The sequence below is a fragment of the Saccostrea echinata genome, unplaced genomic scaffold (assembly GCF_033153115.1).
Source record: "Saccostrea echinata isolate AGI-Se365-2 ecotype Australia unplaced genomic scaffold, CSIRO_AGI_Sech_v1 ptg000009l, whole genome shotgun sequence".
Lineage (NCBI taxonomy): Eukaryota > Metazoa > Mollusca > Bivalvia > Ostreida > Ostreidae > Saccostrea > Saccostrea echinata.
The window spans coordinates 4,367,792-4,382,543 of record NW_026889758.1 but is presented as its reverse complement, the minus strand read 5'-3'; the positions used below and the strand labels follow the sequence as shown (position 1 = coordinate 4,382,543).

At 32.3% G+C, this 14,752-nt stretch overlaps 1 protein-coding gene across 1 annotated transcript; it reads right to left on the bottom strand.

Moving 5' to 3' along the window:
• Positions 1-7,848: 7,848 nt before the first annotated feature.
• LOC133181630 (putative amine oxidase [copper-containing]) lies at positions 7,849-11,206 on the bottom strand. Its single transcript, XM_061316174.1, has 2 exons — positions 9,108-11,206; positions 7,849-8,906 (listed from the first exon to the last, which is right to left on the bottom strand). The coding sequence occupies exons 1-2, from the start codon at positions 11,193-11,195 to the stop codon at positions 8,613-8,615; spliced, it is 2,382 nt and encodes a 793-aa protein (XP_061172158.1). The 5' UTR covers positions 11,196-11,206; the 3' UTR covers positions 7,849-8,612.
• Positions 11,207-14,752: the final 3,546 nt, after the last annotated feature.

Here is a 14,752-nt window from a genome sequence, read left to right as displayed (position 1 = left end):
TATGGCAGTCATACGTTTCAATATTTGATCTTTTCCATTTGTAATGTAAAAATTCTTATCTTTATTGTATAATTTTTTTTTTATTTGTATTCTATATTTTCCATTTGAATGTTATAATTTTCCATTTCTGTTATAGAAGTTTCTTTTTAAGTTCTACATATTCCATTTGTTTTGTTAAAATTTTCATTTGTATTGTATATAATTACGTACTTTTATTCTTTACTTTCCATTTGCATTGTAAAAATTTTCATTTGCATTGTATGATTTGTTTACTTGTTTTTCTATATTTTTGCATTTGTATTGTATAATTGTTTTTATTTGTATTGCATAATTTCTTATTTGTTTGCAATAAATTTTCATTTGTATTGTATCCTATGGATAGAATACATGTACAAGTGAAAACGTTCTAAAATACACATAGAAAATGTAGAATACAAATGAAAAATTATAGAATATAAATAGAAAATATAAAATACAAAAAATAGCACAAATAAAAAATCAAACAATACAAGCAAGAATTTTTACAATACAAATGGAAAAGCTCAAATTAATATTGCATCAATTGCGATATCATCTTCCTGTTGAAGCCTTTGAAGAGGAAGAAGTTCTTTGAAAGACGGTCAAAGAGGAATTTAAATAATGAATCGGGGGAAAATAAGAAACCTTTCAGATTAATAAGAAGATATCATTGACCCATTGAATAATATATCAAAGGTTGTGTTACGTTTTTGTTAGCATTCTAAGAGTTATTGTGCGTAGAAGCTCAGGAAAAATAACTCTATTTGAAAGCGAGATGAAGATACTAAATGTGTTTAAGTTATCCCACGTTAGCCACATGATAACAGTCCTTAATCTAACAATTGAGATTTTCCCAACCCCCATCCCCCGAAAAACTATCTATTTAATTATCAAATACTAGTATGGAGAACATATGTATATTAAGCCTTTTTTTCATTTCAATATATTTAATTGACTTACAAATCTTTTTACAGCGCAATATGTAAATTGGTTAACCTTCTACATCTGAAATGTCTGGACAACATTTAAATGTATATTTTACCCTCTTAAAAACCGAAGACATTATATTGATAGCTGAATTTGCTCAACATTTACAAGCCAAAATTGATTGCTTTGAAAAATATTGTAGAAATTGAAATTCAAATACGAACATTAACAAAACAAAAGTTTTGATAATAAGTAAGGGAAAGCAAAAAGAAGAACACGAATTTGTGTATGGCGAAAAGATGATTAAAGTTGTCAGCTAAAGTGAAATTAATTACTTAGGTATTTTATTTAGCGCATGATAAGATCAATAAAAAAAGCAAAACAAAACATGTTGACAAAAAAAGCAATATTCGAAATTCTTAAGAAAGGCCGTTTACATAACCAATCACTATGATGTCAATTAGATTTGTTTGATAAAATTGTTCAGCCTATATTGTTGTATGGATGTGAGGTATGGGGATTTTCAAACATTGCAGTGACAGGAAAAGTTAATCAAATATTGCAAATTACCTCTGAATCGTAAGTTACTCCCGACTGTATGGTATTTAATGATGTCGGTCGACATCAGTTCAGTTTATTAAAGTCAAGTGACGTACATCTCATAGACAATAATCATATGTACATATAAATACAAACGCGTATTAATTCATATTGCCGTAAACGTAAACCTGGAAAAAACAAAAACTTCAATTATATTTTCAAATTAAGTGACATTATAAATCAAAATACAACAAGGATTGCTTGGATGAATATTGTTTAAATTATATGGCAAAGCCAATCTTTTAATCCAAATTAGTTGAAATCGAAAGTAAAACTAATTTAATTGATCAATTTCAACAAAAATGGAATTCGGACTTTCAAAATTTATCAAAGACTTCAAATTATAGAATGTACAAAAATGAACTAAATTCCAAAAATAAAGACATTCTGCCTGGCAGATGCAGTAATACTTTCTGTAAATTTCGTACTCTTAAATCACCAATTACCAATTAAAAGTGGACGCTGGCTGAACAAAGAGAAATCAGATTATGAAATGAAATATGAAGATAACGAACAGTATTCAATCTCGAAAGGCCAATGAAACGATACAAATTTGGAGCAGAGCAAACACGGACCTCAAAATTTAGAGGTGGGGTCAGGTGCCATAGAGGAGTCAGCATCCCCCGATCACACCCGCCGTGTGCTCCTTGCCATGATCGAAAAAAAAAAAACGGAAAAATCCATAGACAGTTCAGTGTATGAATAATGGCCTAACAATTAGTATGAAGAACGTCAGTCAGCATTTGACTCAATGACAGGTTGTATGTGCTGACAAGGTCATTGTATCGACCGCAAAACTTGCGAAATGATGACTTCAAACGAGACTGTTGATATCCTTGTTTCATCAACTTGTTTGTCAATAGCTTGACTCATTTTAGAAATTGTTCATGCGTAGAGCATGCTCTTGCGTATCGAATCAACTGAGAGACATAAACCCCATATGCAGGTGATAGGGGTATATTGGTACATAAGTAAGGGAAGTTGACGATTGAAAAGTTGAAGTCATCACGTTTATCATAAAGCTTTGTTGTTAGGTTACCATTAACGTCTTTTTCTAGTAAAATATCTAAATATGAAACAGATGTGTCGGAATCTGTGGTATCTTTTATTTCAAGCTCACTGGGATTCGAGTCGACATATGAATGAAAGTATCTATTGTTAATTGATAATACGTCGTCGATATATCTAAATGTCCAGTTGAAGGCTAAGCAAGTATTTTCTTCTTCTCATGTAGAAGTTTTTTAATAAATTCTGATCCATATGAACACAAAAATAGGTCTGCTAATAAGGAGGTGCAATTGGTACCCATGGGAATTCCAACAGATTGTTGGAAAATCTGATCTCCAAAAACTACATAGATATTGTCAATCAGAAATTCAAGCATCTTTTGAATATCAATTTCAGATTGTGTGTACAATCAGAGTGTTTTTTAACAAAATAATTTTGCAAATGACCAATGACAAGGTAAATACATTTCCATTTTTATTGAAAAAGCAGCTGTCTATTATGTCATAAAGCATGGACTTCAATTTATCGTTTTTAAGTATCCACATCTGATTTACACCACTTATCGTATATACTGTTGTATAGTGTTCCTGAAGTTTCTCCTTCAAAAGTTTCTCCTTCAATTTTAACGAAATAGGCGATGAGATAAATTCTACTACATATTAAACTGCACAACCCTGAGAGACGAAAGACAAGGAATAAATATATCCAAAGCAAATACTTTTTAGAAATATTATTACATTTAGAAAAAATTAATTTTATACCTGTTTAACACAAATTGATGAGTTTTTGGAATCACAATTTTACAGTTGTATACAGAGATTTATATATATATATATATATATATATATATATATATATATATATATATATATATATATATATATATATATATATATATATATATATATATATATATATATATATATATATATATATATAAACAATGGCGACAAATTAAAACAAGGGTTTATTGCATGCTAGAGTATGGAGATTGATGAATCTTTGGAATATTAACGACACCAATAACTGAGTTAGAAATGCAAAGTTCTGTCGGGAAGATAAAGGTCAAGGATTTTTTATTGTGATCTTGGAATTTACAACTTCCATATCGGATTAAACTACTAAATGATCTTCGGTCAAGGTGTCAAAAAGAGGAAAAAAGACAAATTACGTCAATGACAAAAAATATATCACTTAATCTTAGACTAAATTACTACAGATTAGGTAATATAAACATGAAATTTAAGTTCAAACAAATAAGTAAAAGTTTATGAAGGAGAGTTGTTTTGATATCTATTTAAGGAAGCTCTAAACACTAACAAAAAGTGCTTTTTGGACATGGAGAAAAATACATCATGTAAAGGTGTGCATATTGACACTATTTAATTCATTTTTAACTTAGGGTACCTGCCTTATTTCTGCAGGAAAAATGTTCAAAGCCAATGGACTCTTCGTAAGCAGTAATCACTGGTGTTTACTTACATTGGGAAAATTAATGGAAATAGTGAATTCAATTACTTATTCTTGGTCTAATATAATGCTAAGAATATTTTAATCTATTACAAGTTGTGTAATTAACTGTAAATAACCATTTTTTCTATCTTACTTCTAAGGGCAGATCACTCTAACTGCATAAAAGTACCCCATAAGTAGAACTCTTTAGTGTGCAGTGTTTAGAGCTTCCGTAATGTACAGGTGTATGTTTCATATACTACTGTGGAATCACCATTGTTCGACTGTTCGTTGGAAACCAGTTTTCATGGAATTCGTGGGTTACCCTTACCCAAGAATTGACATCTCAGAACGATTTCTTTGTCAACATATCGGTTAATTAAATCTTCTCTATATACGAGATGCCCATGAAATTACATCCCCAACGAACGAGTAAAATTATTTTTGTGTAATGGTTGCCTGTTTTGAACCACTGAGCTGCCTATAGTTTCCTTTTTTTTTTGGTCAATGGCGTAATTTGTCTTTTTTGGAGTACACCTTGACCGAAGATCATTAAGTCGTTCAATCCGATATGGAAGTTGTAAATGCCAAGATCACAATCAAAAACCCTTGACCTTTATCTTCCCGACAGAACTTCGCATTTCTAACTCAGTTATTGGTGTCGTTAATATTCCAAAGATTCATCAATTTGTGTTAAATAGATATAAAATCACGCGGTTTGCTGTAAGATTGCATGCTAGTATTTGAGATTTCAAGGTGATCGCTATGAAACTGCGATTAAATAATAATTTTCTTCTCTATTGCTGCAATCAAGTGAACAGACTAATTACAACTAATAAACATACTCCATATACTAAACTCATCAAAGTCCTTGCTGACACATCATTCCTATGTGTTCGACAGAGATGGACGGTGTATGGATGCAGTTTGATAACACAAAATTACTTCTCTTGTCTCCTTCCAAACTATGATTTTAGTGATGTTTAATATACGAGAGAGAGAGAGAGAGAGAGAGTGAGAGAGAGAGGGGGGATAACTTAGAAAATATTTGTGTGTACTGTAAGCTATAATTTATTCAAATTCCTAAAATGTCCTAGATTGCCACACAGAAAAGATACGAAATAAAATTTTTATCGCCGGAAATTCTTCAAACGTCAGATTTCGGTACAACACATATTTGCAGAATTTACATGAATTCCAGGTTGTATACTGATAAAGGATTATGACATTTCCTCTTTTTTCGGATCTTGTGTAGTATTAATTGAGTAATGTACCCCAATCAACTTTTTGATCTCTTTAGACCGTGTTAAACTATGGTAGATTCAGTCATTCACACCTTTATTAGGAGTTAAGTATGGATTGTAAGTACACAATCGTATAAAGATACACCTATTGTCCTCAAAAACGTTACTCCAGTGTGTGTGTATGGAGTTTCGTTTTCATCTTTAATTCTTCAGGGTTCTTGTGACGCTTTTTTTTCTTTTGAAATACCGTAAAGATAAAACGGATTTTTTTGTGATCATTAGTTTCCTAGCAATTTACTCGAAGAAACTAATTTTGACGAACCTCTACGTTGTAATGAAGTTTAAATTTATAGACAGGTTGCTTAGTTTTTCAAAGAAAAATAAATACTTTTTATAGGGAAACATTGCATAAGAAATATCAAATATATCTATTATAAATGATTGGGTCCTTTCAAGATAAATAATCCCCCCAAACCACACTTTTCGTGGTATCTGTCAGTTTTGAAAATATTTTTTATTGAGTAAATCAAAATGATTAGTTCTTACAGCTAATAAGTAGTGGTTCCTCTCTTTGTATAAAAAGTGACATACAAAAATAACTGAAATCTGAATTTTAAAAGTTTTAAAATACATACAAGTGATACAATTGGAATTCTGTTACTAACACGGTAATTTTAAATCCACAGGTTTGATCCATGAATTTATTGACAGAAGCAAAATATACAAAATACATCTAACAATTATGTTATTGACCCTTAAAGGAATTTATATCACCCATATAACAGATTTGTGTCAAATGTGGCCAAAATTAATCAAGAAAGTTTTTAACAAGAAAGTTTGAAATATTATTTCTAGCATAAGAATAAGTTATACTTGCAAAAAAGAATATGTACACTGTACATATTTGAATTTCCACTTTGAACACCAAAGGACTACTTCAGAATATTGCTTTTATATAGAGGTTAGTTAAGCATACAGTTTTGATACAGTATTGGTCAAACTTGCACATAATGAACTGTGTAGGAAATACAACGAGGTTTCTAAATTAATATTGACTTAGCTGACATGTCGTCAACTTTAATTTTAAAAAAATAATTTGAAAAATAAAAGAATATGCTAAATAACAGAGTATATCACTAAGATTTGTTTTCTCCTCCTTTGATGAACTTATTGTATGTTTTCATAAACTTGGACAGCAGTCATAAAAACATGAAAGCAGTCCTCCTAGTATCTAGTGTCTCCTATATGTACACTGTACAAGAACGATTTATTTTTACTTTGCAACCTAAATTTTTTTTAAATAAAAAAAGAAAAATATAAGTAAATTAAAAAAGAAAAATATAAGTAAATTAAATCAAATGAATAAAAACATAATACATGTTTGGCAAATTATACCATATATAGACATGATCTCCAATACAATGAAATAAAGAGATACCGAACAGTATTCAAACTCAAAAGTCCATTCAAACAATACAAATCAGGAGCAGAGCAAACACGGACCTCTAAAAGATCAGACGTGGGATCAGGTACCATGGAGGAGTAAGCATCCCCTGCCGACCGGCCACATCCCTCATATGCTCCTTGTCATGATCGAGAAAAACGGGACAATTCAGTGTATAAATAATGGCCTAACAATTAGTATGAAAAAAACATCAGTCAAGAATACAAGAAATTCCCACCCTCCCTTTCAAAAAAAGTTATGTGTTTCAAAATCTGGAGTGTTGGTACTTTCCATTAAATCAGAAGTACAAACGCACTCACCAGCTTTGGGATTTAACATGTATTTGAACTCTACATGCTCTCTTTAGTTGTTAATGACGCGTTTCGTCAGGATTTTGTGTGCGTCTCCGCTATCCCAAGGCAAGATTGAATTGGATTCCAATGAGTCTGCACTTGTAATTGGACTTTTTTTTTATTTTTGCAAACATTATCATCTACCCTAAGATAGATAGAAAAATAATGAAAAAAAATATAAAGATTAAAATCTCTCATGCAGGATCATTAATCAATGATTCTCTTTTCCTGTGTCACAGCTTTAATATATAGTGATGATTAGCAAAAAGTGCAAAATAGTTGCTCATTAATGTTATCTGTTAATTACGTGTAAATCAATTACTGACAAAACAATGTCCTGGATTTTCGGAATTGGGAATTGTCTGATTGTGACCCTAAACCTAAATCAAATTAACCGATTTTCGGATTACAATGGAATAAGAAAAATAAATATGAAATCGGTCAAAAATGCCATCCATATCAATTTAATTAGGGGTATTTGCTTAAACTGCATAATTACAAAAATCTTCAGATTCCTGGTGAAAACGGAGATGTTTAGATGTGATAAAGGCTAGAATGGCAATGAAGTATTCTCCAAGGTTAAGATCCCAATGATTAATAAAAGAAAACAATGGGAAATTGTTATACTGTTTTTCTCCATATATCCATGTTATCAATGCATGAATGACAATGCAATACATGGTCCCCTGGGTATTGATTTAGTGACCTCATTCTTGTTGACTTGTTCAGACTGGGCACATACGAACAGGAGCAAGAAAACACAATCCTATATTTCCTGGATTATTTAAAACAAAACTATCGATATTTTTTCAAGTTTTTATTGATTTTTGTAACGTTTTATTATTTTAAAAATAACATACATATTGAATTGTTTAAATCAACTCTCTGTTTACAGGTATAGTGAAAAAATATCAAGTAACACCATAATATGTATCTGAATACTGCAGAGTATCCTCTTAATCAGCAATGATTAATTTACATTCACAACGGCAATAAAAATATATCTTCTTATAAATATAGACCGATGATCACAGATTATCGAACGGACTGTCGTTCTAACTTCCTTACATTCGTACGGACAGGTAAAGCATCTCGTTCAACTAGAAATTAACCAATATACATTTCAAATTGCGGTATCGACAAGAAGCAGTTGGCCTTTTTGCTGAAAGCAATCGCTGAGGGGAAAATATTGGTAACAAGGCTCAATGGTCGGCTAAAATGGACGGTTTTTGCGTATAAATTACTGCAATTGGATAATTCCAAGACAGTTCCGGAGTTGAGTCATATGCTATTTACACACACACTATTAGAACGGACTTCTGTTTACACACCTTAACTCATAATCATTCTCAACCTTCAATAAATAATTAATACCTCCCACACCTTTACAAAGAAAAAATCTACAAAACAATGAAATGTAACATGCGTATTTTTCAAAGATTGGCATTATATGATATTATAATAGCCTCAGAGGATTTAAAAACATGAAACTGTGAATAATTTTTTTTAAAGTATGTAGAATGCTGCCATTCAAATATCACTTTTCTTGTAGGTATCTCGCGTTCGTTACGTGAAAATTGTAGTACTATTTTTAGATATATGTACATCCGGGTAATTGGGAATCGGGCTGCAGTGATGAGAATATCTGTGATGTCTTTGTACATTCGCTCCCTCAGTCGGACGTTTAGGGTCCTTTGGTGTAATTCGTACTGAGTCCTTGGATCTCATTGACGGATCTTCGTCAAAATAATTAAATGGACTCAAAAAGAGAGACAAAGCGCCACCTGCTGTGAGAGTGTTTGGAAGATTTTCTGTCTGTGGCAAGTGTTGGGTTCCTAATGTTACCCACGCTACCAAATCCTATTAAAACCAAAGTATAGAACAATACTTACAATTATGGTCAAAACAGCATTTTAAAAAAGAATTATTTAAAAAGACAAAATCATTTAAAACGAATTATTCATTTTCTACATACATGTAAAACTTAAAAAACAACTTTACAAATATCTGGATTCATTGTTGAAATAATTTACGAAATGAAACATGTAGCAGTAATCTTACCTCATTGACAATATCATCGTTGTCGTCGATGTACGACTGGAAATTAACCACAGGCTGTTTGGCATCCCACATGGTGAATATAGAACTGCTCGACTCTTCCCAGTCTTTCTGTTTGGTGATTGCCACTTGGTAACGGGCCCATGATATGGAGCGACTGAAGCCATAGTTTTCAGGAAGAAGAAGTTTTGACATTCCAGACGGTTTGATTCTGTAGGAGCGTCTAACATTTTGAGGCGTATGTTCCCTGCTATTGGAAACTAACAAATACTTCGGAGTTGAAAAATTATATTGGTATGCTGCATCTTTCTCTGTCCGTCGGATATGTCTGGTGTATGCATTTTGCATATGATGATGACCATACCATGGATCCGTCTTATTTTCCATTTTGATATCAAGGGTTTCAAATATATTTTTTGTTCCTTTGATGTCGAGGTCAACCTTGAAGTTAAAAAGGTGGTTATGAAGACCTGCAATGACAGTCTTTCGCACATGCGCGCCGTAAGGTTCTTCTTGAGGAACATAAAACGAAGTTCCTAGGTAACCAGTAAGCAATACCCGTATCTCAACCATTCCATTTTGATAGAACATATAGTCAAATACGTAGTCGTAATTTATAACACTCATAATTGTTCTAACAACGAGTATTGTGTTAACTAACCCGCCGTAAAATGCACCAGACCGACCGTAAGCTCTATGACGCCGCAAAGGATAGTTTGAATTGTGCTCAAATACACAAAAAGCATTTTCATATGTTCGGTGACCATCCTCATTGGCAGAGTAGAGATAAGAGTCTATAAACTGTGCATTCTCGGGACAATCTACACTCGGAACTAATCCTCTGGAACGGGTTCCAAATAACCCGGCGCTGTCGGCATAATACAACATCCGGTTTGTAGGACTGAAACCTGAATACAAGACTGTCACTTCCTGCATGCTTAATTCGTATATAATTCTCTCCGAGTCAAATTTAATGTCAAAAAGCTGCAGGCCATTTGTTGTCGACATTTTAAATTTAAAGTCCCAAGTCAAATATTTAATTGAATTCTTATTTATTTCAAATCGAGGTCCATCTGGGTAAAATTGGCGAGGTGGTCGTCTACCATTTTCAGGAAACTGATTTTCACGCATTTCTAATGAACTAAAAGTTCTTTCTTCTCCTGTTGGGAATGGAATTCTTGTCTTGTTTATTTGCTCACAGGTGTAAGCCTTTAAAAATACCGATAATGATTCAAATAGCTGATTTGCATACCATACATCTAAAATTCTCCACTCTTTGGGGTCTTGCGAGGTCATGTCTACTAAAAACTGAAAATCAAGCGGGTGCAGCGTGTAGAACTCAACGTTATGTGCAAACCAGAACCACGACTTCCTCGTTCCTTCCGGAAGATAACCGCTGGATATAGGTGTCATAGAAAACCGCAAACACTGATTACCACAATTAAAGGGAGTAGCATTATAACTTTCTACCAACACTTGGTGAGCCTCCCTTGCTACTCTTGCTATAACATGTCTGTATATCGCCATAAACTCAAAACTGGAAAATGGACGATATACATAAGGAACTTTCGTTGTTCGTGCAGTCGTGTTTATTATTTCGGCGTAGGTTATATTTGGTAAAGGACCAACTATATATTCTCCGATGAATGGCGGACTATAGTCTCCGTGCATTATGAAAACTTTAGCCTCTCTTTTAGGTTTGGGACCGTTATTATCCCAAAAATCCAGTACTTCCCTTTTCTTGGGTGTATGTACTTCTATGGCGTGTATAAAGCTTTGGTCAATTTTTGCTTCTTTAGGATGCTTCAAATTCATTTTGTTGTGAAGATAGTTAACCACTAAATTAATCTCCTCCCTTGTTAGTGTCTCCAGAACACTCCCGTGTATTCGATTCAGGTTTTCGCTATCAGTCTCACCCCTCTCCCCTAACTCTTTAGCGGCGCAGGTTCCAGTATTAGAGCTAAAAGTTTCTATTTCTTGGTCTTTTATTATCCATATTGAAACGCACAAAAACATGAAGATGAATGTGGAAAGTGAAAATAAAAAGGTAAGCCATTTCCATTTGACTGTGCTGTCAATCAGATCCTTCATGTTTACCACAGTATGCTAAAATTAAAGATAATGTATATATATTGTAGCTTTAATTACAGGAGAGAACAATTAAGATACAGATTGTGATGCTGAAATATGTGATAAGAGTTATCTTTCGTGATACTTCTAGTTGCACTTTGGGAAGATAAAATCAAATATTTCATTGACAGTTATTAATCTTCACCAGCATTACTTAATCGTTCATCGCTTCGGATATTTCTGGAAAAATACCAAAAATTGAACACCATGTCCCTTACGGCGCTGATTAAGTGTCAGTGGGCCAATAAATTCGGTAAACGTAGGAGAACTTGATGAATATTAAGCTCACAAACGGACAAATGAATGAAAAAAGCCCAACTAAAGATAAGCTTCCGTAAAATCCGTGTTTTCTATTTCAGAACAGGATTATACGCATTTAGAGAATACTCGACAAAAGTGTAATTGTGTTGTTAAAATACAAAAGAAATTGATTTTGGTGGTCTTTGATCTGTATTTAGTGGTATCAATAGTATTTAAAAGGGGAAATCATTATTCTCATATAAGTTACAAGGCTCAAGCGTTAATGAATTGACATTCCTTCTTTAAAAAAAGACTTCCCCCTCAAAAACTGAAATATCAATATGTCCCTTGAATATAACGTACAGCATTGTCAGGCTTCGAGAAGAGTTAAATTCTCTTCTATACATGGAAGTGTTCCTAAATAAGCATTAGCGCAAATTAAAACATTAATACACTTTTTGTCGAATTTTTCCACATAAAATCTTAAAGAACACTTCGCACTTTAGACAACGAATTCCACTAGTTTAAGTTTTTTACACTACAACACCCCGTGCTTTCCCCCAGAATTCGGTCAGTTGCAAAACAGCTTTCCACTGGAGTGATGAGTAGTGTTTTAGATTACTCGTAATTCTTTGTAAATAAACGCATCTTACATCTCCCGTTACTGACCCTTGTAACCTACCAACCTACATGTATCCCTGCCAATCCAGATCTTCCGTCTGGCTCGAGATCTAAACCAAATATCCGTCACAAAAATCAATTTCCCTCAAAAATTCATGTTTCTTACTGTGCCATGTTTGAAAAATAATTTTTATACGTATTTTACTTGAATGACCTTAAAATTCCACCTGCTTTATTACATATAATTGGCAGCGAATTGGGTTAATGTTTTAAACTGACCTTGGAAAGTTTTTACTTAAGATTGATTGGTGTTTGTCTTCAGATGTGAAATGAAATCACATACCAGCACGGAGATTATTTTTAACAATCTGGAAAACAACTTTTTCTTACGGACAAAACGAAGGGAAGCCTGCGAATTTTCAATTTTTCTCTGATTTATAAAAAAAAATATCCGCAGTTGAAATGCATTGTTTAAATTCCAGATCAGTCTAGACACTTAGAAAAATGAATGATCCAGCTGTCAATGAATTTCATTGATAAAAACAGGATAATAGCAACTTTCCACCTGTCAACGTTTCTCATTGATAAAACCAAACTCTTAATGTACAGATAAGCGATTTTCATACTATTTATTCAATATTCAATTTGTAATTGTTTTGCAATAAAATTCAACACTTGAAAGCTATTTAAAAAAAATCCTCTCATAATATTAATTTTTATAGCTTTTAAATACGTTTTCACTTTGTGACTATTTAATTTTCTTTTCAAATTAAAATAAATTTTAACTTACTTATTGGACAAGGCAAAAAATTCTTACCTTCTTCAAATAGTGGACAGTAACTGTGTGATGATTGTGCATATTCTTCTTTATTTATGGTGCCACAGGTATGTCAATTTATAATGCTGGTCACTAATGGAGATAAATTCAGCCAAGTTATCCGTGACAATGCGTTAATATGTCCAAATTCTGTACCGGAGAAATCCCTGGAGAAACTTTTGAACTTTTAAAGTAAATCTCAGATGATTTAAAGACACAAAAATGCGTGTCTTTCTGATTCGATTTCCCATCGTTTTCAATTTATATAAGAATATATACCTACGATGTTGCAGCAAATTATCGAAGGTGTGTATCTCCATGGGTCACGTGCTTCACAATTATCAATAAGTCATCTCTACAATATTTACCATTCATACAAATTAACTATAGTATTAATAATTCGTCTTCTCCATTCGAGGGAAGAACCGTCTAATCAATGCGCAGCTCCTGGGAACGCCCATTCTACGAAAATAAAACCACTGGAAATCCCCTGATATTAAGGAAAAAATCAGTTTGGGATTCTTTTACAATTTTTTTTGTCTCGTTATTTCAAGATAAAAAAAAAAGGAAGCTTAAATAAAGGGTACTCTAATAGTTAAGAAGAATAAAATTCACCATCGCGATTTTTTAAAATATATTTATTTAAAAGAAATTGTAAAATAATATTTTATGATTCATAAAAAAAAATGATTAGCGAAATAAAATATTCATAAAATTATGAAATATTGAAATAAAAGTCATTGAAAAAGAAAACGCCAATAAAAAAAAAAAAATAATACTTGAGTCCGTTTTAAACACAAAATCACGTGCATTCTACATGTATTTAAATTATCATGATGAGCTAAAATGAATATTTTTTAACATTTTATTTATGTTTGGGAAAGAAAGAACATTAAAATATCTCGAGCATGTCTGCAGAAGTAAACTATGATTTGTTGTGACTTTTATTTTGGGGGGGGGGGGGGTGCGGTGATGGATTAAGTGTCGATTCTCCATTCTATAAGGTATTGATTAGGCGAGGCACTGCGAGACTACTAAATACTAAATAAAAAAGACATGTGTCTTATATTTATCTTATTTACAACGAGATTTTTAAAAAAAAAAAAAAATGTCCTCATCCTGTTGTGGTTACCTTTTCTTATGTGAAAGCGTGACTCAGAATTTTACTGCCACTATCATTGGATTATCGACAAAACATTAACTGATGAAAATATTCCTATTCATAGTTCTAATTATTGTAATGAAATACTTGTTTATATGTAGTATCTGTTAATTATCTGTCATCGTGAAATTGTTTTTAGTCTTGGCTTTTATTTCAACTTTGTATGATAAAATAGAACCCTTCATTATGATGTGTATTCACAGAGAGCTGATATGTAGGTATTGTGATCCGCGCGGGTGTAGAAAAAATCATGGGAAAATGTTTCGTGTCTATGTGAACATGCAAGTAGTTGTTAAATGAATAAAAACAGTGTAACATTATTGCATGTATATACATGATTTTAAGAATCTTTATTCACGAAATAGCGTAAACGAACTTTTTTCTGTAGTAAAGTTATAGTTAATGGCATTGTAGCTTAGTTAATGAAGTGTTTTCGTCAAGCAATTATCTTATTATTTTGAAATATTTCTAATAAGGAATAACAAATTAATTCTTGCATTAACGATGCTTAAATCTTGCATATCTACCTTCAAACATTCCTTTTTAGGGGTTTGGATGCTTTTATTGATAGTTAAATAATAAACGTTAGCACAAATATCTGCTTTACTTTCTAAATACATGGTACATGTATCTTATTTTCTTCGTCCTTGCAATCTACCCATTACGGATGTAGTCTCG

Bases quoted from the DNA above. Each gene is read 5' to 3' on its own strand.
- LOC133181630 (XM_061316174.1), bottom strand. From the start codon at position 11,195: ATGAAGGATCTGATTGACAGCACAGTCAAATGGAAATGGCTTACCTTT. The intron at 8,907-9,107 runs GTAAGATTACTG...TGGTTTTAATAG, and splicing joins ACGATGATATTGTCAATGAG to GATTTGGTAGCGTGGGTAAC.